Genomic DNA, 27,871 nt, shown 5'->3' on the forward strand with positions numbered 1-27,871 from the left:
GTAGAGTGCTTGCCTAGCATGCACGAAGACCCTGGTTTGATTCCTTGAAAACACATACATAGAAAAAGCCAGAAGTGGTGAGGTGGCTCAAGTGGTAGAGCTCTAGCCTTGAGAAAGCACAAGAACACTGCTCAGGCCATGAATTCAAGCCCCAGGACAGGCAAAAAAAAGTTTTCTTTTTCTTAGACATGAGTGATTTAAAAATTCCTAACAGTGCTCGCTTCGGCAGCATATGTACTAAAATTGGAACAATACAGATAAGATTAGCATGGCCCGTGCACAAGGATGACATGCAAATTCGTGAAGCGTTCCATATTTTTAAGTTTGAAAGATAAAATATAAAAATTACTAACAAAAACCAGTTTTTCAAGCAAGTATATTTTCAAGAACAGGGCAAGATATCTTGAAAAATATCATCATATTAAATAGTACTGATATGAAACAATTTAGAATTAGTTCTGGTTTTTTGATACAAAATAACATGAACTAGTTTCTTATTGTAATTGGACAATATTGGGATTAAACTGTGATTGGTTATAAACACATTTGAGAATATGGTGGAAAACAAGAAATGCTCTTCTGAGAAATGCATGCAAATATAAACTATCAAAAAATTCAGGGTTGTTTCACTCATGAAATATACTCATGGTCCTCTAGTTTTAAAACTTTATAGAAATAAGAGGAAGTATACACTAAATATAAGATTCTTGTTTTTGTGTGATAACTGAGGCTTGAACTCACAACCCGGGCGCTGTCTCGGGGATTTTGTGCTCAAGGCTACCTCTCTACCACTTGAGCCACAGCTGTGCTTTCAGCCTTTATGTGGTTAATTGGAGATAGGACTCTTAGGGACTTTTTTTCTCAGGCTGGCATTTTCTATTCTGCCTCCTGAGTAGCTAGGATTAAAAGTGTCAGTCACTGCTGCCTAGCATTAAAAAAACATTTTTAAGAACTTGAAATAAAATTCACTCAAGGGTAAAGAACAGTTCATGTTATTTCAAAAAACCTGAAATGTAAAGTAAGTTAACTTGTAGTCATTTATTATAACTTCTGCAATGTCCTTAATTTAAAAAACCAAATTATGTGAATTTCAAAAGAATACCACAAAAACTCCAAACTAAACTACAATTCAAGACACATTTTCTGTTGTTGTTTTTGATGCCAGTCTTGGGGCTTGAACTCAGGACCTGAATTCTGTCTCTGAGGGGTTTTGGGGCTTTTTTTCTTTTTTGCCAGTCCTGGGCTTGAGCTCAGGGCCTGAGCACTGTCCTTGGACTTTCTCAAGGCTAGAGCTCTACCACTTGAGCCTCAGCACCACTTCCAGCTTTTTTCTATGTATGTGGTACCGAGGAATCGAACCCGGATCTTCATGCATGCTAGGCAAGCACTTTAACCACTAGGCCAAACTCCCAGCCCCTGGGCTTTTTTTCTGAAATCTAGCACTCTACCACAGTTCCACTTCTGACTATGTTTTGTTTTTTGTTTTGTTCCCAATTGGAAATAAAGATTCTCACAGACTTCCTTGCCTAGGATGACTTGAAAGCCAGATCCTCATATCTCAGCCTCCTAAGTACATAGGATTGCAGCGTGAGCCCTGGGCACTGGCCTTTTTCTGGGGGGGGGGAGGGAGGGTTATTAAAGAGGAAGGTTTTATTCCATTCATTCAAGATTTGCAATAATTTCAGATTTTTCACAATTCAAGCATTTCTACACAGGAAATCACCAGGGTTTGTCATGATAAGGAAACAGGCACCTTTACTCCACTGCATACTTTAGAAATCCTTGAAGACTAGGCTTTCTCTAAAATCCCTTTCTACACAAATGGAATACTACTTTGTATTCCTCCCATTTCACCAGAAGAGTAATGACCATAAGACTGGTTTTGGTTGTGACCATTTCCTGACTTGGGGCATAGAGCAAGAAATATTATCGAGAAGCCAGCAAGCAGCTAGCATAACTGGCACATGTGCCTCGGCCTTAGATAGAAGATGCATGCAGTATGGACAGGCAAGCTCCCCTTGAATGCTTCACCGATTGCTGTTTCACCTAGTCAGGGTTTGACCTCTGCCTGTCCTTGGGCAGCTTTCCATGCCCCTCATACAGACCCTCCCTTCTGCTGACAGCCATCTCCACTGGACACAACACAGGCTTTCCTGCTGGACAGTGCCTCCGTAGAGGCATGTGAATGTGGCCTAAAGACTTCTATATGATGAAGACTTCTATATGATGATTTTTATAACTTTTCTGAATTTGTCATTTATGAATTGATGACATATCTTCCCATTCACCAGTATACTTATTCTCCAACCTCACTCATAGAACATTACATGATTGTATGCACATGAACTTATTCCTTAAGTTTATCTGAAATGAACACATTTAGAGGATAGGAAGCACATTCTAAAACACTGTGCCCATCACATTCCTCAGGAAGAAAGATCCAAAAGGACATGTAACTGAATTATCATTTTTGTTTCTATTATTCTTTGTTGGTTATGGGGCTTGAACTCAGGGCCTCAGCACAGTCCATGAGCTCTTCTGCTCAAGGCTAGGTAGTGCTCTACCACAAAGAGCTACAGATGTACTTCAGCTTTTTTTTTTTTTTTTCTGGGTCATGGGGCTTAGGCTCTGGGCCTTGGACTGTGGGCCTGGACTTTGTTCCTGAACTTTTCAGCTAAAAAGCTACTGCCTTATGCTTTGAGCCACAGCACCACTTTCTGTTTTCTAGTGATTAATTGGAGATCAGAGTCTGGTGTTCTATAGTGCCTGTGCTGGCTTTGAACCATGATCCTCAGATCTCAGCCCCCTGTGTAACTAGGATTACAGGCATGAGCCACCACACCAGGCTGTACTTCAGCATTCTGGGTGGTTAATTGGAGATAGGAGTTTCCCAATGACTTATTTGCCCAGCTGGCAACGTTGTTCCTCAGATATCAGTCTCCTTAGTATCTAGGACTAAAGGTGTAAGCTACCAGCCCCTGTTCTAAATTATTATTACTGTGTTTTTTTTTATTTCTCAGCATTCCTACTGTGGATCCTGAGATTTAATCTCACTGAAATTAAGTGAGTTGTCCTGGAAGCGAGCATGTGAGCACAGACCACTGGCTGACCACTGATACTTCTGCAGCTTCTCTAGAACTGTGGGCAGTCCCACCGTGGAGGCATAGAACATGGGCCCACCCTGGTGCCTGGGCCACCCATAGCCATGCAAGTAGACCATGTCAATGTGCTCTGGGCTGGCAGCCATGCCCTCTCCCAGGATCCGGAAGGCTTCATTGATTAGCGCATACACGCAGCGCTCAAGGATCTCATCCTGCCTAATCACCCGGGGCTCAATCTGATAGGTTTCTCTGTACTGAGACAGAAACTTGGAAAGCCAGGGATCAGGTTTGTGACTCCTGCCTAGTGGCTTGTCATAGACATACCAGCCCTTGCCTGTCTTCTGGCCAAATCTTCCTGACTCACACAGCATGTCAGCAATTGGGCAGTACCTTGCATTGCCCCTCTTGCGGGCAGGAGTGCCTGGAGGCAATGCAGCTCCTGTAAGCCCTTGCCCTTTGCGAATTTTCCAGCCCACATCCAACCCAGCCAGGTCAGACACTCTAAAGGGCCCCATTTTAAAGCCAAACCCTTCCAGCACCCCATCTATGTCCTCTGGCTTACTTCCTTCTTCCAACAAGAAATGCGTCTGGTTGTGATACGGAACCAACATTCTGTTCCCGACAAAACCATGGCAGTTGCCTACAACTACCCCGATCTTCTCTATCTTCTTGCACAGATCCATAACAGTGGCAATGGTGGTGGGGGAAGACTGGCGGCCCGGAATAACCTCCAACAGCCTCATCACATGAGCTGGTGAGAAGAAGTGGGTACCAATCACCAACTGTGGACGATCTGTGGCAGAAGCAATCTCATCCACATCCAGGGCTGAAGTGTTGGTGCATAAAAATGCTTGTGGCTTGCACACAGCTGACAGTTCAGCAAAGACCTGCTTCTTCAGGTTCATGTCCTCAAATACTGCCTCCACCACTAAATCCACACCAGCCAGCTCCTTCATAGATGGACTGAAGGTGACTTTTGGTGCTGACCAAGCTTTGCCAGTCTGCTGCCTTTTGGATGCTTCCTTTTCCAAGATGGAAGCTACTGCCTTCTTTGCAGCTTCTAGTTGCTTTAGGTCTGATTCTACAGCAATGACAGGGATCCCGGCCTTTGCAAAGGAAATGGCAATGCCTCGGCCCATTGTTCCCAAACCTGTGGATTAGGAATGAAGAAGAGAATGACTCAGTGGCACTAAGAACTGAACAATCACCACTGGACACAGGCTTCTATGGTAATGCGTATTTTAAAATGCTAACTGTAAACAAAGGATTTCATAGCATTTAAAGGGCACATGGGAGCAGCAGAAGGCTGCATCAAATAATCATGAGGGTTTTGACCTGGAAGATATACATAATGTCACAGAAAACACAAGATTAATAATTTCCATCTAGCTATAAGAATGACAAACTTCAGCTTGAAATGCTGTCCTGATAACAATCCCTGTTAGGAAATACTGGAGTGAGAGACTCATACAGGGAAGAAGTAAGAAAGAGGAAGAGCAAGTCCAGTTTGGAATCATAGGCCCCTAGAGACCATTCCTCATACCACTAAAGGTCAGCTCACTCTGGAAAAGTTTGGTGTCTTTAGCCCTCCCATGGAATCCAAATAAAGTGAGAATGAAGAGAACTAACACAGCTTATGTTCAGTGCACTTGGATTGGCAGATAAAAATACGGTAAACCTCACACCAGACAGCCTTAAGCAGATGTAGCCCCACATGTAAAACAGGGGGAGTGCTGTGAACGCTTCCAGACACTTACCAAGAACACCAACTGAAGAGATGGGTCTTCCTGCAGCTGTTTTCCAGGATGCCCCAGAGGGAGTTGACCACTTACTTACATTCCTTTCTGCAAAGAAAGCATACTGCAGGGCTCTGGACTGCCCTGATTGTAGAAGGTACTGAAACAGCTTCTGCTCCTCCTTGATGCCCACTTCATAGGGATACTTCACAGAGGCCTGCACTGCACGGACACAGGTCTCTGGAGCAAGAAGGCCAGGGTGTTGCTTCTGCATCTTGGCAAAGGCCTCAGTGAAAATGGCGTCCATGTTGGGCAAGCTTGGAACTGTCTTGTTCAAGATTCTGCATGGGTCCACGGGTTTATCTGTCAAAAAAAGAAACAAAGAAAGGGCAGAGCTTTGCAAGTGATACTTGCACAAAGTGAAAAGGTTTAGACAGAAATAATAACAGCAGCATTAAATGGTTCCAGTTAACCATATAGACATTATGAACATTTTGAACATCTTTTACCTCATTCCTATAAGATAGCATTTAACAGATTCTATGCAATCTAACTCTCCTAATTCAAGCATAAAAATGAAATTCTCTTTTTATTACATGACTAAGAAGAATTTAATAAGCAATGAAATATTAATACATCAAGGAGATTAAAGATGACAGTTTGGGCTTAATATTTTAATTCAACACAATGTTAACTCCTTTCTAAATGGAAATAGAAACCTTTAGCCAGACACACTGGCTTATGCCTATAATTCTAGCTACTCATGAGGCTGAGATCTGAGGATCACGGTTCAAAGTCAGCACAGGCACTATAGAACACCAGACTCTTATCTCCAATTAATCAGTAGAAAACAGGAAGTAGTGCTATGGCTCCAGGTATAGGGCAGTAGCCTTAAGCTGAAGAGCTCAGGGACAGTGTCCAGGCCCAGAGTTCAAGCCCCATGACCCACAAAAGAAAAGAAAAGGAAAGAAAAGAAATAGAGGAGCTCCAGTCATGCAATCGGTTAGCTTGCGGTACTTATAAGAAAAATAAAAACCTTTAAAATCCTAGAAAAAAAGTTGGGTGCTGGTGGCTCACATTTTTAGTCCTAGCTACTCAGGAAGCTGAGCAACATAGTTCAAAGCCAGTCTGGGCACGCAAGTCCCTGAAACTCTTATCTTCAATTAATCACCAGAAAACCAGAAGTAGCACTGTGGCTCAGTGTGGTAGAGTTCTAGCCTTGAGCTGAAGAGCTCAGGGACAGCACCCAGGGCCAGAGTTCAAGCCCTACAAGCTAAAAACAAAAATCTTAGAAAAGAATATAGTCACGTTGAAAGAAACGTAAGCACACGTTATCAGTGGAAGAAAATTTAGGGGTTATCAGTAAGTTCTTCCAATTCTTCCAATAATTACTCTTGAAATTATTCTTCAAATTGTTCTTTTAATGGCCAAATGATCTTCATTACAGGTAGAAATCAAGTCAGTAAAAGAAAAATGAGTCCTTTGAGCATACTGTACCAGGCTAATTGAATATCCACATAAAATTTATAAATCAATTAATATATATAAACTATAAGATCCTTACCTAGCACCATAAATAATAACGAACTCAAAATAAATTATAAATCCATTAAATATCTAAAACTACCACATTTATAGGAGCAAATATTGAATTGTATCTGTCACCTTAGTTTAGGTAATATCTTCTTGTATGCAATGGCTTAATTGTAATTTATTAGACAAATAATATCCAATAAACTTTGAAATGTGAAAGTAAAGGGATATTTTTTGTCAATTGTGGGGCTTGAACTATGGACCTGGGTGTTGTCCCTGAGCGCAAAGCTACAACCCTAACATTGGAGGAATTTTATATAAATGGCTACAAGCAATTTTTTAAACTTTCACCATCATTAATCATAATGGAAATGGAAATGAAAACCAGAATGAATGGGCCATAAGCCTCCAAGTATTAAGATATCATTTTTGGGATTTGGTGATACAAAATTTTCTTTCTTTTCTTGCTTTCACAATCTGATGGGAGCCACCTCGTTAGGCTGAGAGCTGTCTATATGACAAAGGACTGAAGGTGGATCTTTAGCTGACAGCCACCAAGGAATGGAGGCCTTCAGTCTACCAGCACCTAAAGAACTGAATCCCCTCCAAGCCCTTGAAGCTCAGGAGCAGATCCTCCCCCAGGCAGTGTCAGAATCCTACTTGCAGCCAATGGGTACTAGTCTCAAATGAAGCTTTGTATGAAACCCTAAAACCAGAGGACTAGCTAACTACACCTGTATTCTTCACCTACAGAAACTGTTTCACAAATGCTTGATTTTTAAGCATAGATTTTGGAAATAATCATTATGCTGCTATAGATAATAAAACATAGCCTCACTCAAAAAGCTATAATAAAGAAGACAGAAATACCAAGTAGTAGAGAAACTAGACTCCTATATTACTTCTGAGAAAGGAAAGCAGTACTTCACCTGGGGAGGAAACTGAGTTTCTTTTTTTTATTCTAAGTTTAAATTTATGTTTTTGAAATAAAAAATGCAAAATAACATTTTTTAATTACAATCACCACATGGCAACACATTTTAAAATACTATTACATGCGACAGCTCCTTAGAAAAAGTTAACAAGTCTAGTCAAAACAAAACAATTAATGGATTACAAATAGCAGTTCTGTCTTTGAGTAAGGAGCTCCTGTGAAATATCAGGTTGAGAGCCAGTGAGGAAGGACTCAGACCCTCAGGGAGAGGGGAGGGAGGAAGCTGGGAGTCCCGCCTCCTGGGGAGCCCTGAGCTTCCTCTTGGGCTCTTCAGGACTCTGACTGGGAACTTTAAAGTCCTGGGTGCCTTCATCCTTTTCATGCATGTTACAGTACAAACATTAGCACGCTGTTCCTTCAATGGAACAATCACAGGCTTACCAATTGGATCACCATCAGTATTGTTTCCATCATGATTCCCACCACCTTTGGACAAGCTCCCCCTCAGAAGCTTTACTTTATGACATGGTGATTTATGCCTTGGGACACCATCCACGCCCACCTATGTGTGTATGTCTGAAGAAGTCAGTGGGTGGGTGGTCCTTCTCAGGAAGCCTGGGGTTCTGGTTTCCATTAAATAGACTGAGCCATGTCTTGTTCAGGCATCTCAAATTACAGTGTTCAGTGGATCTATTTATCATTCTTTCCCTTATATTCCACTATTTATTGTACAAATGGAATATTTGTATGTTCATGTAGAATTTCTTATCTTCCTAAAGAATCAAGTTTGAGATTTTGCTTTTCTAAAAAAAAAAAAAAATGGGCCGGGAGTTTGGCCTTGTGGTTAAAGTGCTTGCCTAGCATGCACGAAGACTCAGGTTCGATTCCTTGGTACCACATACATAGAAAAAAGCCAGAAGTGGGGCTGAGGCTCAAGTGGTAGAGCTCTAGCCTTGAGAAAGTCCAAGGACAGTGCTCAGGCCCTGAGCTCAAGCCCAGGACTGGCAAAAAAAAAAAACAACAACTTGGCTGGTCTGTACATCTCACCTGATTTGTGTAAAGACAGATGAGGATATATATGCTGGTAGATTATCTTAGCACCTTAGTTAGTTTTCTCTCTCAATGTTACACATTAGCCTTAAAAGAATCAACTTGGTTTACTCATATTTTCTCTCAAATAAAATATTTAGTTTCTTTTTCCAATAGTAAACATTTTTACAACATGCTCAAGATACACATCACAAAACCATAAGCTATGATAACACAATCTAAAAATACAGTCAATTCATTCCCATAAATTAGTTTGAAAAGGAAAGTTCAAGAGTTTGATCAAGCCCATGGATCTCAGAGTGCAGGAAAGCATGATTCCATATCCACAAAAAGCTAGGACTGTACTGTCGTCATGGAGGGAGAGAGGATCCTGAAATTCAGCACTGCTGTGTGTAACTTCTTCATAATTACTTGATTATTTTACAGGCCCCTCAAATCTTGCTATCTGTGAAAGATAGAAGTTGATAAACCTTGCCTTTCATAATAATGGTACCATGCTCGATATTTGTTCCTATTCACATTCAAGAAACTGATAGTTTCTTAAGTAAACATGAACTTCTTGTTCAGCCTAGCAATTTTACTTCTCGAAATCTATCCAAGAGAAATAAAATATCTGTACAATAGATGCACTGCCGGCAGCAAGGCGGGATACCTGATTAGGGGGTGAGGATGAGAAAAGAAAAAGACAAGACAAGTAACAGATGGGGTCGGGAGGGCTACAGTCCAAGACTACAGCCTAAGGCCGTAAGCTTAAGACCGCAGCGGTCGTTTATTTCCTGTTCCAGTTTTATATAGTCTCTACAAAACAAGAACCTTTCAGGTGTTACATTGATAATCAAGTCTCAGCAGAGAGTGATAAAGCCATAACACATTTGTATATAATGATAATCAAGTCTCAGCAGAAAGTAATTCACAATACTGACGATATAGCTCAAAGTTCATGGGCAAGACATCATACAAGACAGCTCATTTCTTTGTATGGTTATCTTACTCAGTGATGCAGATTCATGGGCCAGCCTGACCCTACATTCAGCTCCCAACAATGCATATAGATATTCAGAGCAACATTATTCATCATAACAAAACCTGAAAAGAATGCAGATATCTACTACCTGCTGAATGGATAAAGAAAACATGGAATAACCATATAATACTACTCAATACAAGGTAACGATTGATATAGGAGGAAATATACAGGATCCTCAAAGCCTGTAAATGAACTCAGAGGGAAAAGATTGCATGTAATACCTGACCATTTATATATTAAATGCCTGGAAAAGGCAAATGAATAGAGACAGAAAGTCATTATCTTCCAGTGTCTGGGGTGGGAATTAGCTGTAGTTGGTTTGGTATGAAAATAACTATTTGTGAAAGGCAGCAAGTTTCAATATTGATTTAGGACTGGGAATGTGACTTAATGATAGAGTGCTTGTCTATCATGCACGAAGTCCTGGGTTCAATTCCTCAGTACCACATACACAGAAAAGCCTAAAGTGGTGCTGTGGCTCAAGTAGTAAAGTGCTAGCCTTGAGCAAAAGGAGGTCAGGGACAGTGCTCAGGCCCTGAGTTCCAGTCCCAGGATTGGCCAAAAAGAAAAAAAAGATTTATTGGAGTTAGGTGTGGTGATTCATGTCAGGAGGCTAAGTCAGGAGGATCACAGTTCAAGGTGAGCCCGGTACAGGGCTCACAAAACCTGTTCTCAACCAACAGATGAGCATGATGTCACCTCAGCTACATGGGAGGCTGAGATCGGGAGGCTGAGATCAGGAGGATCATGACAACAGGCCAGCCTGAGTGAAAACAGTTCACAGACTCCACCTTTTGGGTTTTAACAAGTCATTAAATGAAGTTATACAAAGTTCAACATTTTTAAAGAGACTCTCTGCAGTCCATATAGTAAAAGGTAAATGAGGACAGGTCAGTGTTAACTATCCAGGAAAACAAAAAAGTGACACTAAGGAATGATTCAAACAGACTTTTATTGTATTATTTTCCCAGATTCCTTCTGTTCCCCTGAAAGGAAGAGATTCTCTTTGCCTGGCCTCCAAGAGATTCAACACGCAGTTGAGAAATTGCTTTCATAGATGCAAAGGCCTAGCTCCTCCCTAACCCTGAGAGGAGTAAGCTGTGTCTATGGAGAGGGTCTGCAAGGACAGGCAGAACACTGCCCATTCCCCGGCTTCAGGGAGATTGCTGCAGACATGGGCAGCACATCCAGAGGAAGCTCAGCTGAGACACAGCCACTGCAATACATGAGGCACCACTCTTCTCTTGGGAAACATGGTCATGTAAGTGTTTGCACAGAGTGAAAAGAAACTACAAAGAGCAAGAGATTAATAGAAGAGAAAGACTAAGGAAAGCAGAGACTTTTTTCGAGCCACAAAGTTCAAAAAGAACAAACAGACCAAGGTCTTTAGGAGAACTGCAGTTAAAAATGGCTAAAACCAAGCCAGGTGTTAGTAGCGTCACGCCTGTAATCCTAGCTACTCAGGAGGCTGGGATCTGAGGATCAGGATTCAAAGCCAGCCCGGGCAGATAAGTCTATGAGACTCTAATCTCCAATAAAGTACTCAGCAAAGTCTGGAAATGGTGATGTGGCTCAAGTGGTAAAGCACTAGCCTTGTGCTAAGGAACAGGGCCCAGGCCCAAAGTTCAGGCCCCCAGAACTAAAAAGAAAAAAAAAAAGAGCAGAAAAAACAACTTATCACAGCCATGGTAGTAGAACCAGGATCCATCATAGAAACAACAGAGCTTTAAAAGACTTAACAGTGGCACAGGTCTCGAGTTCAAAGCCAGTCTGGACTACAAAAACAAAAACTGAAACAAACCCCTGATCATCAGTTGCCTGGTTGGGGCTCCCATTTGTGGGTTCTATGTGCTCATCTATACTAGAAAGTGGGCAGAGAGTCCACAGCCTCTTGACCTGTGAACAATGAATGCGTTCCCTCTCAACGTCATGCCAGACATATGCACATAGGGACTAGAAGTCTTAATCTGTTCTGGAATAAGCAGGCTGCTAGACACAGGCAACATAATATAAGTGGTATGCTACAGAACCCTCTTCTACCAAGTGAACCTCAGCAATCTGATTTGGCCAAGGAACTCGGCATTGCACTGCGGAATTTGGCATTGCTCTGCTATTCCTAGTGGAATGCAATATCCTAGAAAGCTTCATATTTTGGGGGAATTCAAATACATAGAGCTAATGCACTTCCATGGTCAACACCGTAGGAACCCACCTCAAGTTTGTGGAGAAATCTGCAGCTATTTTCCTAATCACACTTAAAGATACATAACCTCCTACACTCCCTTCCCACCATACTTGGTCTAAAAATTGCTGACTGGAGGTGGCACATCCCTCACTTGGTATAAAATGTAGAAACTATGCTTTCTTAAGCTTCTAATTTGTTTTTAATTTAATTTTTGTGCCCTCCTTGGGCTTGAAATCAAGTGCTGGGTGCTGTTTCTGAGGAGTTTTATTCCCTCTTAAAGCTAGTGCTCTCACTTGAGCCATAGTGGTTAATTGGAGGTAAAAGTGTCATTGACCTTCCAGCCCGGGTTGGCTTCCAATACCGATCCTCAGGTCTCAGTAAGTAGATTACAAGTGTGAGCTTCATTTTTTTTCCTGCGCATTGATTATGGGAATAGGCTGAATTAGTGGAACATTTTTACAAATGAACCAAAAATTCATATTTTTTAAATACTGGGATATTATTTACAAACCATAAAAGTCACGGATCCTTTTAAGCAGGCTTGTGTAAGTGATAGGTACCTTTAGGACAAGATCATGTTTGCACGTATATGGAAAAAGTTGAAATTAGGAAAAGTGATCTCCACTTTTACCTTTGTGCCCTTTACATCAATGATCCTCAAAGTGTACTTCCCAGATTACAATGGTAGCACTGTCAAGGTACTTGTTAGAGATTCAGATTTTTTCCCTCTTATCCTACATGTACTGAATAAGAGAGGAATGAGTGTGGCCTAATATCTATGCTCTAAATAGCCCAAGAGAATCTGATTCAGAGCATTAAAGAATCATTATGCCAGATCTAGATATTGTATTACCTTCACTGAAGTATGGATTTTCCTATACACACATAGTTAAATGTTAGTTAAACTTATAGCTATATTTAAAAGCGAACATAAAAGAAAAGGGGAGAGCAGAGAGGCAAAGAAAGAAGCACAAGACCTCAAACGAAGATGAAAGGAAGAAGTATGTACAGCTAAACTATGCAGCTAATAGGGGCAAGTCTAAGTATTCCCAGTCAGTCCTCTGTTGAGCCGCCCTATTTATCTACCTTCTATTTCCAGCAGTTATATATGAAGAGAAACACCAAGAAAGCATAGGATTTGAACAGTGGTGCTTACTAAAAATAAACAGTGAAAGGGCTAAGAATCTAATCCTTAAGACAGACCCAGCGGACCTGCTCTGCTGGAACAATGCCCAAACAATGGGAACTCAACCATTGGAGCCTTTGTGTCCTCAGAATATGTTTCCAAGCCAATCAATTTTGCAAGCCCATTCCTTTTGTGGAGGAGAATATAAAGACCCTGTACCAGGAGATCTTTTGTGGTCCACATGGCAAAGGTTGAGAATAGAACCTATGTCTTCTGATGTCCCATCCTTAGTACATTTTCCCATGACATTATGCCTTCTATACTGGCTATATCTCTCTTTTCCACTGGGTAAATATAATGACTCAAGTAGTAGGAAAAGATCAGTGTTGTTTATTTAAATCATTAACTTAAGAAATTATATCCCCAATATAAGCTCTGTTAAAAATCTATTTTATTAGTGTTGCCCTCATGTAAACAGGCATTTGAACACATACATATTTATAAAATTTCCCATCTGGATGTTTCTTTCTTAGTGTTATACACAGGATTATTTCATTTTTATCAAATGATGAAAGTAAGTTTTAATGGCTGAATGGAGTTGCTTCATTTATTTATATCTGTCATCTTTGGGGCAAGTAATCCCCTAAAATTGGATGTTTGTTTTCAAAGATAAAGCTTTAGTAATCATCAGTTACTATGTCCAAATCTTTGTAATTCTGTGATTATTTCTCCACAGTAAATTATAAAGAAGAGAAATATGAGTACTTTTAAGCCTCAATCCATGACTTTTCCAATCATCATCTATTCTGAGTAGTGAAAGTTTATTTGAAATCAGTCTCAACACATTATTTTTTTCTATCCTTTCCAGTTTGCTTGACAAAACTTCATGGCTTTTAGTTTATTCATAGTTTTTTTCTTCATTAAGTTTAAAAAACCTTTCAAAGTTTGGAACACATTTACTTTGCAATCTAGCAACATGAGGAGAAACCGACAACCCTCTCCCCTCCAAAAAAGGAAAATGTGTGGACTTCTGAATGTCCAAAGTGGAGATAAACTGAATGTCTATCAACTCATAAGTAAGAAAATTTTGATTTACCTATGCTAGGAAGTATATTTCTATAGTAAAAAGCAAAAAGACATTAAAATATGCCACAACATGTGACATTTTTTTCTTTTTCCTTTTTTTTTTTTTGCCAGTCCCGAGGCTTGATCAGGGCCTGGGCACTATAAGGCTAGTGGTCTACCACTGGAGCCATAGCACCACTTCCAACTTTTTCTGAGTACGTGGTACCAAGGAGTAGATCCCAGGGCTTTGTGCATGCTAGGCAACCACACTACCACTAGGCCACACTCCCAGCTCGTTAAGAACACTTTATCGAGTAAAAGAAGTAAGACACAAAAATGTATATGGAGTCCATCTACAAAACACAAAATTACAATGACAGAAAGCAGGTCAGTAACTTCCTGAACCAAAGGAAAAGCAAGGGACCTTGGGAAGAAAGTGAGAAGCGGTTTTTAAGATGTATCTGCCAACTATCTGTGGCAGTTGTCCCTGAATGTAAGAAGTATGACCAATAGTCACCAAACTCTACACTTAGAATAGATGCATTTTACTGATTGTTGTCCTTAATGTACTATGTTGTCTCTCATCTCCTTTGCTGTCCCTTGGTTATCTCATATTGGTATAGTATCTCACTTTGTTATCTGATATATTGAATTTATTTGTATTTGGATATTTGAAATTTGATAGGGAAGGGGGGGAAACCAAGACGGGTGGGGGGTGTGGGGGGGAGGGAAACGGGTACCAAGACATGTGAAAGGGTATCAATGTATGTGAATTAATGCACCTTCTATCTGGCAAATATCATGTAACCCTTTTACTAATTACAATAAAAAAAAGAAAATAAAAGGAAAGAAGGAAAATGCCATGGAGAGAATGCCCCCCAAAAAAAAAAAGAATAGATGCATTTTACTGAGATTAAATCTCAATGAAGCTGAGGGGATGTGCGGACTATTTCTGAACTGGAATACTATGTACATAGAGGATCACAAATAAAATCAATTAAGTTTACAAAACTAAAAAATACTTAAAGCTGAGAAAATTGATAAGTACTGAAAACTGTTTTCAGTACATAGTATTCCAAGGAATTGAGGCTGGGAATAAAATGTAAGGGCAATTAGGAGAACTGAAATTGTCCCAAAGAAGTTCTGACAATTACTCTTCCTTAAATGCTTAAATGTCCCTGTTCTTCCTTGGTGAACATGTGGAAATTCTGGCCAGACTGCACTGAAGCTAGCTCTATGTTAGTTGCATTCATCTTCCCCTCCATTACTTGTTTGAGGATGAGTGAAGACTTGATGGCTTCTTTCAATGTCATACACTTGTGATAAATTTCTTGCAAGGAGTTCTGGACACCCTTTGAAGCAGAGCCAATGGTTCACAATGTACAAAAGTCCCAGATGGGTCCATGTGAAACAACTGGGGTCCTTTCCCATCAACTCCTCCAAATAACAGTGCTACTCCAAAGGGACCAGACATTGCACCTGGGTCTGCGTCTTCTTCTCCAAACTGTAGAGCAAGATTGGATACTGCTTGGCTTACACTCTCCACTGTCATTGTCTCATTGTAGGTGAACCAATGATTTTGTGTTTCCACTCTGGCTTTCACAATTAAAGTCTTAGCATCAGCAATTAGCCCACTCATGGCACAACCTGTATGCGCATCAATCTCTACAATTTTCTCCATGAGTGGGGAGGTATTTCTCTTCTCCACTGCTAAGCATACACCTTCTGATGCCTGGATCCCAAAGGCTGTAGAAACAAGCTTTATAGCTTCAATGGCATATTCCACTTGAAATCATCTTCCTTCAGGAGAAAAAGTATTCAGGCCCCTGTCATATTCAGACTGGGTGAGGAACCTGGCAAGGACTGGAGAAGAAGGCAGTGGCTACATGGGAAATTTTTAAGTCCTTAAGATTTTTATCTCTAATTAACCACTGAAAAACTAGAAGTGGAGATGTGGCTCAAGTGGTATAGCACCAGCTTTGAATGAAAAAGCTAAGGAGTATCTCCAGGTCCTGAGTTCAAGCCCCAATATAAACACACACAGACACACAGACACACAGACACACACACACACACACACACACAGTGGGTAAAGAAGTTAACATAGGATATACATGTGTAAAGTACCATGCTGAATTCTCTGTGTACAATTAATAGATGTTGGGGGGAAAAAAGAATCACAGGAAGTGAAATAGGCTAGAAAAGCAGCACAGTGGAAAGGGTGGATTTGATCAAAGACCTTTTTTTTTTTTTTGCCAGTTCCCAGGGCTTGAACTCAGGGACTGACTGAGCACTGTCTTTGGGCTTTTTTCTCAAGGCTAGCACTCTGCCACTTGAGCCACAGCACCACGTCTGGCTTTTTTCTGTATGTAGTCCTGAGGAATCAAACCCAGGTCCTCATACATGCTAAACAAGCACTCTACCACTAGGCCAAACTCCCAGCCCCTCAATGAACTCTTGTATGAGTACATGATAGTATAACAATGAAAACTGTGGGCACTCGCTCAAGAAGTGGGTAGAAATGACAAGGAAGAGTGGTGAGGGAAGAGGCGAGTTTGACCAAAATATACTATATGCATATGTGGAAATGTCAGAATTGTATAGCCAGTAAAGGTTAATAAAATATTTCTAAGGAAACCCAAAATTAATTTAGGAATATTTGGGAAAAAATCCAAACAAAGGCTATAAATACAGCTCAGTGGTGAACATAAGCATGAATGAGGCTCCCGGCTCAATTCTTTGCATGAACAAATAAGAAAAATCAAGACCCAAACTAAAACGTTTAAGAACTATTGAAAGGTAGCTTAAAGAAACTACCTTTCTTTCATTTGTGTGCATTTTCTTACAAGTTTTGTGTTGTTTTTTGGGTATTTTTTGGTGGTACTTACATTTAACTTCAGGGCCTTGACTTGCTGGGCCGGCATTTCACCACTTGAGTCCTATCCCCGGCCCTTTTTTCTTTAGTATTCTTCAGATAGGACCCATGCTTCTACCCAGGGCTAGCTCTGAGACTGTGATTTTTTCTCAGGCCTCTGTGTGTCTGGAGATACAGAACAGTAACACCATGATGACTCACAGAATTTCTGCCTGGGAACCAGACAGAAATTGAACCAGGTCTCTCTGGTCTCTAGCTTTCAAAAGCTGAGATTATAGGCATTTTCACTACTCCACTCAGCCCTCCTTACAAATTGTCTATGTATTCATACTTTCTACATAGTTTTAATACTATATATATATATATATATTACTAAAAACACACATTTTGTTTGTATGTTTATCTGTGGAGATGAGGATTAGGTCCAGAGCCTAACTCATGATAGAAAGCACTCTCCCACTGAGATATAGCCCCAGTTCTGGAAATTTATACTAGAGGATTATTTATTTATTTAATCAGTTGTGGGGCTTGAACTAAGGGCCTGGGTGCTGTCCCTTGACCTCTTTGTGCTCAAGGCTAGAGCTCTACCACTTGGACCACTTCTGAGTTTTGAGTGGTTAACTGGAGATAAACATCTCACAGAGACTTTTCTTCCCAGGCTGGCTTTGAACAGCAATCCACAGATCTCAGACTCCTGAGTAGCTAGGATTACAGGCATGAGCCATCAGTGCCTGGCTTGAAACCTTTTTATATTACTAGAAATTCTACATACCTGTATGTCATCCTCATGGCCCGGATTTAAAAATTACTCATAATTGTTAACTGCCAGAATTGTATGGATTATCAAGACTTGATCAAGACACATAATATTCTTATATGCTGCTGCCACCAAGTGGGTAAACAATGTAAAGTTGGTGAGATTGCATGTAATTTTCTTTAGAAATTAATATATATATATATATGCCAGCAAAGATAGATTAAACCTGCAATCCTAGCTACTTGGGAGGTATTGATAGGGAACAGTAGTTTGAGGTCTCTCGGACAAAACAGAAGTTTTCAGGACTCCATATCAAACAATAGCTGGGCACGGTGTGGCATGTCTGTCATCAATGGATGACAAAAATGTGGAGAACCACAAGTATAAGGACTGTAGCTCACGTCAGCCAGACATAAGTTGAGACTCTACCTTAAAAATAACATGCAAAAAAATAACATGCCAGGCAATGGGGCTCCAGTGATGTATGCCTGCCAGCTAAGCAAGAGCAAGACCATGAATTCCATCCCCAAACATTAATTTAGTATTTATAATTAAAATTTAATTTTATAATTACAATAGAAAATGATACTAATCTTTTAAAAAACCTTTTTCAAAACAAATTGTACATATGTATCCCAGGGTGGCATTCAATTTTCCACCCTCCTTCCTCTGTCTTTTGAATACTATTATTACAGAAATGTATCACCTCCTGTGCCTCTAATCGATTTCTGTCCTCACTCCTTTCCTCTTCTTTTCCTTTCTTTTCTTTTCCTTTCCTTTCTTTATTTTTGTGCTGATGCATGGCTGGAACTCCGGACCTTGAGCCCTTGCTCAGTTTTTCTTTTTCAGGATGGGACTGTAACACTTGATCCATACACTCCAGTCTGGTTATTTTGGAGAAAGAGTCTTTTCTCCACGGGTGGCTTCAGATCTCCATCCTCTACATTTTAGACTTTTGAGTACTAGGATAACAAACATGTGTCACCAGTGACTAGTTTCTAGTCTATTTCTTCAACTAGATAATTAATAAGCTAAAGATGATGAACCAGGAGAATGGGGAATAGGAGGCTATCATGAGCCTAGGTGTGTGTGTGTGTGTGTGTGTGTGTGTGTGTGTGTGTGTGTGTGTGTAATCATGCAGTGAATTCCAAGGCAGCAAGAACTTAAGTACCGAAAATCAAAGTTACATCTCAAAAAAAAAAATTAGAAAGTAGGAAAATCAATTAAGGCAAAGAATGTCCAATAGAAATTGGACATTTTCAAACTAGAACCATGGTGATCTGGTCACTCAATTCAGAGAATGATTTAACAGCCCCTTCCCCAATAAGCTCTGAATCAATCAAGCAAGGTCTGAGCAAACAAGCAGGTCCCTCAGGAAGCACAGTGTTAAAGACTAGGTGAAGACAGCCTGGAATGCAGAGGACAATAGAGAAGCCACTACCACTTGGCCAAGGCCTTGCAGTTTCTCATTAGGAGTCACCAGCCTGTCTCCCAGCATTCCTGACCTCTCCAGTGCCAGTTCCACAATTACACTGAACAGGAATTGGATGAGCCACAAAGGAAGGTGTGACTCCTGAGTCAGCATACCTATCAGCTGCCTGCATACCAAGGACTGCCTTGAATCATTCAGAGCCTTTGCTGCCACCTGGTGGACATATACAACACACTTGGTTCTGCTAGAGCCACAACACTCCCCCCAGGTCCTTTCTCTGTATCCTCTCTTGGCTCATTTAGTGCTGACAGTATCCACAGACTGAAAAGGAACAGATTAAGCCAATAAAACAAGCAAAGAAAATTTAGGGTAGCTTCAAAAGGGACTCTTGGAAAGTTTATTTGAAAAGGAATACATTTCCAATAGATTTTTTAGGGTTTACATGATATCCCAAAGAGTGCTTAAATGACTCTTTTTAAGGAACATTATAGGTCTGTAAAGTGAGAAGACCTGACAAAAACATGACTTGGTCATAGAAATGGAACTGGAGGACATAGCTCTATGGGGGTAGGCCTTGCAGAAACTGCCTGACTCCTACTGTAAAGAATGTGTTCACTCCTCTATTTCTTAACTTGAAAAACACTCACGGGGTAAAATTTCCAAATGCCTGGAATGACAATTTGTAAAACACCTCCTTTCAACTGCTTCAGTGAGATGACCAGCACCAGAGAGCCCTTTTATTTTCTAGGAATCCTTTATGCAAACACTTTAAGCACAGACTATCATACACATTTACACAATCTTCATATTTATAAAATTTGATTGCACTGACACCACTGGCAAACCTATGATGCTTTCTTCATTAAATAATACAATATATAGTAGAGCCCATATCATGATAGTGCATATTCATCTTTACCATACTTCACATTCTACCACATGGGTGATGCATAAGGTACTTAAGGAGTTCAAAATTAAAATGCAACTTGAGCTTGTTTCAAATGTGGTGATACATGTTTTTGCCAGTCCTGGGCTTGAACTCAGGGTCTGGGCACAAACTCAGGGTCTGGGCACTGTCCTTAGGCTTTCTCAAGGCTAGCACTCTACCATTTGAGCCACAGCACCACTTCTGGCCTTTTTTGTGTATGTTGTAGGCAAGTATTCTATCACTAGGTCATACTCCTTGCCATGATACATCTGTTATTGTCTTCTTATCAACAACTTGCTGGAAAAATGTGATTGCTTCTTCAAGCACATCTGAGTTCACTACTTTATCCACAATCCCCATCTTGAGTGCTTCACTGGCCAAAATATGCCTTCCTAAAACAAAATCAAAGAACAACGTGAGATGGAAGCAGAACACTGATCTCTCTCTCTTGGACACTGGAAGGCTATCTCTAAGTAGTAACATGAAGACCACTCAGACTGCCATAGGAGAAAGATCACTGCAGACATAGGCAGAACACTTGGATTCCAGTGGCAGCTCAATTTTCATGGTCAGAGCGACTTTGGGCATGGTTCCAGAACCACAATTTCCTCGCTGATACACAGGAGGAATTATGCCTGCCTCAGTAATTCTGAGTATGAGGTGAAAGTAATAAATTCTCTTTCTACTTCGTAAATCTCTAAAGAAGGACTTTATATAATTTGAATCTCTTTAGGAATTTAAGGGTTGATTTTCAGATAATAGAAGTAGTACTAACACTGTACACCAAGGACTGCAGCTGACTTTAAAAAAAAAGTCAGGGCCAGGAGTTTGGCCTAGTGGTAGAGTGCTTGCCTGGCATGCATGAAGACCCAGGTTAAATTCCTCTGTACTATATACATAGAAAAAAAGCCAGAAGTGGTGCTGTGTCTCAAGTGGTAGAGCTCAAGCCTTGAAAGAGTCCAAGGACAGTACACAAGCTCAGGATTGGCAAAAAAAAAAAAGTCCTCAAACAAAAACAGAGTTGGTGGCTGGAAGTGTGGCCTAGTAGTAGAGTGGTTGTCTCACATGCATGAGCCCTGGGTTTGAATCCTGGGTACCACAGAAAAGGCCAGAAGTGGTGCTGTGATTAAACTGGTAAAGTGCTAGCCTTGGAAAAGCTCAATGACAATGCCCTGGGTTCAAGTCCCAAGATTAGCAAAACAAAACACAAACAAACAAAAAAGTTGGTAAAGTAAGATGACATTATATAAAATATAATAAAAATTATGTAGGAGAAATGGGGCAGACTTAATATATTCTGCTACCTAGTACTTTGACCCTATTTGTCAGGTTTCTATCTATAAAAGCAGAGATGAATAGAAAATTGTTTCTTTAAGCCAGAGACCGGTGACTCATGCCTGTAATCCTAGTTACTCAGGAGGCTGAGATCTGAGGATTATGGTCAAAGCCAGCCCAGGCACTAAGTCCACGAGATTCTTTTTTGTTTTGTTTTGTCAGTCCTGGGACTTGAACTCAGGGCCTGAGTGCTTTCCTTGGGCTTTCTCAAGGCTTGAGCTCTGTCACTTGAGCCACAGCATCATTTTCCACCTTTTTCTATGTATGTGCTACCAAGGAATGAAACCATGATTGTTGTGCATGCTAGGCAAGCATTCTGCCACTCAGCCAAACTCCTGGCCCCAAGTCTGTGAGACTCTTATCTCCAATTAACCACTAGAAAACCAGCAGTAGGGCTGTGGATCAAGTGGTAGAGCGGTAGCCTCCAGCTGAAGAGCTCAGGGACAGCACTCAGGCCCAGAGTTCAAACCCCATGACCAACAAAGAACAAAATGGGGGGGGGGAAGGAAGGAAGGAAGGAAATAAAATAAAATAAAATAGTTTCTTTGGGCTTAGAAAGTGCCTTAGTGGTAGAGTGCTTGTCTAGCTCTGGATTTGATTCTCAATACCACATTAAGAGGAAAATCCAGAAGTGGAGCTGTGGCTCAAGTGATAGGATGCTAGTCTTGAGCAAAAGAACCTCAGGAACAGTGCCCAGGTCCTGAGTTCAAGCCTGGACTCAAGTTCAGGACTGGCAAAAAAGGAAGGAAGGAAGAAAGGAAGGAAGGAAGGAAGGAAGGAAGGAAGGAAGGAAGGAAGGAAGGAAGGGAGGGAGGGAGGGAGGGAGGGAGGGAGGGAGGGAGGGAGGGAGGGAGGGAGGGAGGGAAGGAAGGAAGGAAATTGTTCCTTCGAGCCCTTGGCAGAAGAATGGCCTGTGACCTTAAGCTAGCTAAACTATGATGAGGGTTCTTGGGCTGCAGTCAGTGACCCCGAGTATCAATAGCACCCTGCTTTGAAAGTAATAACACTTAGGAGTCTGGTGTTGGTGTTGCTGATAGCCTCTAGTGTTTAGTAATGTATTGGTAGCTTACTGTAGACAATAGACCATGCTACCTCTAAAGTGTGACAGGAGTTTGAGGACCGTTTACAACTGACTTTTTTTCTTTTTTCTGGTTTTGGCTTGAATTCAGTGCCTCAGGTCTTTCTTGATCAGGGCTGATGCCACACTATTTGAACCATGATTCCAGCTCTTGATGATGTTTTATATCTCTCCAGAAGTATGATGCCTTGGGAGCTCTTTACCAATGGCTAAGATATCATTGAATGTATATTTGTATCTTTGAAGGCAGGGATCTTAAGTATTCCTTGCCAAGGGGTAAGAAAGAAGAACCCAATGCCATTGCTTGCTTTCTGCACAGCACCACTCTGCCTTCTGAAAAGTGGTATGGAGTCACCTCTGGTGGTGTAAGTTCCAGTGCTGTCCTGCTCTCACAGCATTGTGTCCCCCCGTCCTGAATGTGAGCAGTACTTCAGAGAACAAAAGGGTTTCCCTGACCAGTTGTGCTGATGCTCCTTGGCTAAAGCAGTACATTTGTGAATGTGCCTTTGAAAACTGATTTCCAGGTCTCCTCTTGGAAGGAGTTGGGGGGCAGTAAGGAATGGTGTCGGGGTTGAGGTTCCCCATAGAAAAGTCACTTGTGTGACAGGTGAGTAAGTTAGTCTTGCCAGATGAAGAGGACTAAGGAAATACAAAATGGAGGACAGAAACCGGGGTCCCAATAAATCTGTGGGGCAACAATGCAGGGAAGGAGATCAACTGCCCAAAGAGGAATTGATCGGTATTTTAGCACTAATGGTATTTCCTTGGTGGATTTCACAAAAAAGAAAGAGGACCACTGCTACTCTTTCAGTGTCAATAATATTCCGGTGCTTTTGTCTGTTGGTGATGGTGGTCATGGGGCTTGAATTTGGGGCCTGGGCACTGTCCCTGAAGATTTTTGCTCAAAGTGTTGTACCACTTTGAGCCACAGTGCCACTTCCTCCAGTGCTTTTATTTCTAGGAACTAATGATCTACAGACATGGCTGTGAGTATCTAATCCTAATTCTCATGCTGAGCTTTAAACTTGTTTTGACTTGGGCTACATTAGTGTGGATGAAAAGCCAACTCTAATGGGCTTCATAAAACACCTGTGTAGATCTGTCATGGAAATCCTAAGGCACTGGAGCAGAAAGCTCTTTCTTAAGCTGGTGTGCTCACTTGCTCTCTCTCTCTTTCTCTTTCTCACCAATTCTTATTATTTTTAACTTTTCCAAAGTTAAAACATGTTTTCTTTTCTTAGAACCCTTTCCAAATGCTATTTTAAACCTCCCCAAATTATACAGTCTCCTCCAAAGATAGGTGTATGATTCTACTGTCAGCATTCTTCTAATTTACTGTGACCTTTTCTATGCAAATCAGTGCTTCACATCATTACTATTTTCACCTCTTATGTTTGTCATGCAAAAAAATAGTGGTATTTCCTGATCCAGGGCTCTGGAAAAGGGCTAACTCAATTTACTTCATTTCTTATTGTCAAAAAGGTGAGGTTTTATCCTTATTTCCACAAAAACTTGGTTATCTTTCAGAACTAAGAACAAGGCCACTAAAGAATGCCCCCAAAATGCTTTAATATTTTTTTTTCTTCCTCTTCCTCTTCTTCTTCCTCTCCCTCTCCCCCCACCCCACAGCCTAGGGCTTAAACTCAGGTCCTGAGCACTGTCCCTGAGCTTCTTTAGCTCAAGGCTTGCACTCTACCACTTGAGCCACAACGCCACTTCCAGCTTTTTTAGTTTATATGGTACTGAAGAATTGAACCCAGGGCTGCATGCTAGGCAAGCACTCTACCACCTAAACCACATTACCAGTGTTGGGAATTTAGAGACTCGTTTTACACTGTTATCATTTCTTCCTATCATTCATGCTGACTCACGGTCTGTGAATTTCTGTGGTATGTTGGATTGCAAGCATCTTGTGAATTCCACATAAGATACATCAAATAATTTAAATTCTCTAAAATGTACTGATTATATCATGCTCTAAGCCAAGTATGCATTAATATTAATCTCAGTTAATCATCACACATCACCATAAAAGAGTTGGTTATGGCTATTGTCCATGTATATGGAAATCTGAGCAACAAAATGGCAAAGCTGTTGACTTAATGACTCATAATTAATGACACCTGTCTCAACTAAATAGCTATGTATTCCTCTTCCAACTTTGCCTCAACTAAAATTCAGACTTTCTGTCCTGCTCCCAGCCACCCCTGTTTTGATACTAGGATTTGAACTCAGTAGATCCAAACTTGGCTTTTTTTTCTGCATACTTTGGAGATGGAGCCTTGTAGACTTTTCTCTCCAAGCTAGATTTGAATCAAGACTCTACAGATCTCTGAGAAGCCTTTTTATGTTTTATAGATACATGTTATTAACCTAGAATTTGGTGTTATATTATCCACATTCTGTCTGTAAGACAAAAGATGTGCATATGTAACTAATAGATTTTTCTTTTGTAATGCCTATCCTAAAGCTTGACCTCAAGACCTGGGCACTTTCCCTAAGCTTTTTTGCTCAAGGCTAATACTCTACCACTGGAGCCACAACACCATTTCAATTTTTTTTTGTGGATACTTGGAAATAAGAGTCTCAAGGACTTTCCTTCCTGGTATGGCCTAACCCTAATCCTCAGTTCTCATTCTCCTGAGTACCTAGAACTATAGGCATGAGCACCAGCACCCAGTTATAGCTAATATTTTAACCCTTGGGAAATGAATACTTTAGTTAGTTGTAATATTTACTTGTGTGTATATTATGATTTCCTACCAGATTGAAATATTTCCTATATGACCATCAGGATCCACTAAAAGCCATTTACATTTTATTACCCTAAATTGACCAGCACCTTGTACCCACATTTACATAAAAGATTTGCATATGGATCTTTAAGCTAAAATCTGGAAAGTGCTCAGGGGAGGTACTCTTTCCATTTTATAGACAAGCAAATAAAATAAAGAGGAAAGAAATTAAACTATCCCCTTACTGTTATGTGGGTAGGAAGATGATAAACCAGAATGCTTCTAAGTGCTGGCCCTGCCTCACATTGATCTAGACAGGTGCCTGAAGGTGTAGACTGACCTGAGGTTATCAAGTGCAGCAGGAATTCCAATGAGTCTGGGGAGAAGCTGGGTTCCTCTTGCACCAGGAAAGATTCCCAGTGTGACTTCTGTGAAGCCAATCTAAGTCTACCAAACATTGAAATAGAAAGGCCATTACAATGAGATCGCATACTCAGAGTTAGACAAGATTCTTCCAGGATCTCCTACACCTCAAAGTACATGTTTCATTGAACTCAGCCTGACTTCCCACAGTGTATGCTCTAGTCTTTGATGAACATAATAAATAAGGCTTTGCTAAGTGTTTATGCTCAAACACATCCCCAGCTGCTAGCAACTTTATTCTCCTAGTATAGACAAAATTAGAACCTATATACAACTTGTTTGGTCACTGAAGGAACCAGAAAGCACAAGAAAGCAAAGAAGAAATCCAGAGAATGGGACAGAATATAGGACCTATACCAGGTGTACATAAAGAACTTTTAAAGTCAACAATGAAATGACAATCCATTAAAAATGGCAAAGGATTGGAATAGACAAATCCCTCTAAAACAAAGTGGGTGTGAGAGCTGCAAATGTGACTTTGTAGTAGAATGCTTGCCTAGCATGCAAGAAGCCCTGGGTTTGATTCCTCAGTACCACATAAACAGAGAAGGCCAGAAGTGGCACTGTGGCTAAAGTGGTAGAGTACTATTCTTGAGCAAAAGAAGCTCAGGTGGGCCAGGAGTTTGGCCTAGTGGTAGAGTGCTTGTCTAGCATGCACAAAGTCCGGGGTTCAATTCCTCGGTACCACATACATAGAAGAAAGATGGAAGTGGTGCTAAGGCTCAAGTGGTAGAGCTCTAGCCTTGAGAAAGTCCAGGGACAGGGCTCAGGCCCTGAGTTAAAGCCCAGGACTGGCAAAAAAAAAAAAATAGAAGAAACTCAAGGACAGCGTCTAGACCCTGAGATCAAAGCCCAGGACTGGCAAAACATAAAACTTACAGTTTCGGCCAGGAGTGTGGCCTAGTGGGAAAGTGCTTGCCTAGCAGTAGGTTGCTTACATGGCATGCATGATGCCTTGGGTTCAATTCCTGGGTACCACATATACAGAAAAAATCGGAGGTGGTGCTGTGGCTCAAGTGGTAGATTGCTAACCTTGAGAAAGCTCAAGGATAGTGTCCAGGCCCTGAATTCAGGCTCCAGGACTGGCAAAATAAAGTGGGGGGGGACTATGAATCACCAATGAACACATGAAAAGATACTTAATATCATTAGATTTAAGGGGAACTAAATTTAAACTACTTGGGATACAATTTCAAGTGCATTATAAGAGATAGATATTTTTAGAAAAGAGACATCAGGTATTTGAGCTGATATGAAGACAAAAATCCTTATAAATTGATGGTGGAAATGCTAAATAATGTAGACAATTTGGAAAATGATTTGGTAGTTCTTCAAAGTATAAATACAGAGTGGTTTACTATACCATCCACCAAAGCCATGCTCAAGTATCAAACAAGACCAATGAAAATATATGTCCAGCAAAATCATTTGTGTAAGCTTTCAGAGCATTATTGTTTTTTAAAAAGCCAAAATAGTAAGAAAAATCTCAATGACCATCAACTGATGAAAGGTTAAACAAACTATGGACATCCTTAGAATGAAATATTCAGTCACAGACTGGAACAATGAACTGATTAATGATTCAATATGGATGAACCTAGAAAACACACTAAGTGAAAGAAGGCAGTCACAGAAGACCACATATGTTATCATCCATTTGAATAAATTACTGGTAACAGACCAATCCAGTGATAGGGAAGAGGTATCCTGGTAGTCTAGGACTGGAGAAGAAAGGGATGGAAGGTTATGACTAAAGGAGATAAGAGAAGACAGTGTTCAAAAAAGAAATGTACTAATTACAAGACTTATGTAACTGCAACCCCTCTGTACATCACCTTAGCAATAAAAATAAAAAGTTAAAAAATTAAATAAGTAGGCACAGTCTGCCTAACCCGTATTATGGAAAATCACATAGCTCATTAAAATTATATTCAAATATTATACTATATTATATTAGAATATTATAAAGTCTATTAGAAAAATATATTAGAGCTGGCTTCAGTGGCTCACATTTTTATGTGTACAATGCAACCAAATACAAAATACGTGCTTGGTGAACATTGGTTCATATCTATAAGACGGCAGGTAGATATTAGGTTTGAATACTGACATTTTTACCTACCCTACAAGCAATTAGCATTACATCATAATATGCCATCAAGGCAACTTTTTTATACTGAAAAAATAAAAAATAAAAACCATTATTTGTATACTTTTATACAAAATGTAACTCTTTGAGTGGAAATAAAAATTAAATTTGTTTTTTATGTGAAAAGTGTAAATGGGATGATGACCTAGGCCTATTGGACATAAATGTAAGATATTGTTTGAAAAATAGTACATGACAGGTCAAACAAATGCTCGTTCTGGCTGCTGGCAGCTGGTCTGCTTGTACTTTTGTGAGGCCCAAGAATGATGTTAGAAATCTCCCAGTAGTCCATGACAGAAAAATGATTTACCAGCACAGGAGGAAGCAGAGAGATAGAAACAGGGAGAGGGAGGGAGGGAGGATGGGAGGGAGAAGGAGAGGAAAAAAGACGGGGAGACACAT

General features: G+C 40.5%; 1 protein-coding gene, 1 non-coding gene and 1 pseudogene across 2 annotated transcripts in view; 1 reads left to right on the forward strand and 2 right to left on the reverse strand.

Moving 5' to 3' along the window:
• Positions 1-213: 213 nt before the first annotated feature.
• On the forward strand, positions 214-320 carry LOC150069041 (U6 spliceosomal RNA). The gene has a single exon (XR_016538665.1). It is a non-coding gene; the product is annotated as a U6 spliceosomal RNA (small nuclear RNA).
• Positions 321-3,025: 2,705 nt separating this feature from the next.
• Positions 3,026-27,871, reverse strand: part of LOC150069042 (peroxisomal bifunctional enzyme-like) — a 37,432-nt gene continuing 12,586 nt past the window's right edge. Inside the window, 6 exon segments of the mRNA XM_090330330.1 lie at positions 3,026-4,251; positions 4,859-5,200; positions 18,977-18,983; positions 20,044-20,141; positions 22,957-22,961; positions 25,238-25,344. Coding sequence (XP_090186456.1) covers positions 3,026-4,251; positions 4,859-5,200; positions 18,977-18,983; positions 20,044-20,141; positions 22,957-22,961; positions 25,238-25,344 — 1,785 coding nt within the window.
• On the reverse strand, positions 14,918-15,438 carry LOC150069043 (proteasome subunit alpha type-5 pseudogene; annotated as a pseudogene).

Source organism: Megascapheus bottae, chromosome 1 (genome assembly GCF_031878675.1).
Source record: "Megascapheus bottae isolate mThoBot1 chromosome 1, mThoBot2.hap1, whole genome shotgun sequence".
NCBI lineage: Eukaryota > Metazoa > Chordata > Mammalia > Rodentia > Geomyidae > Megascapheus > Megascapheus bottae.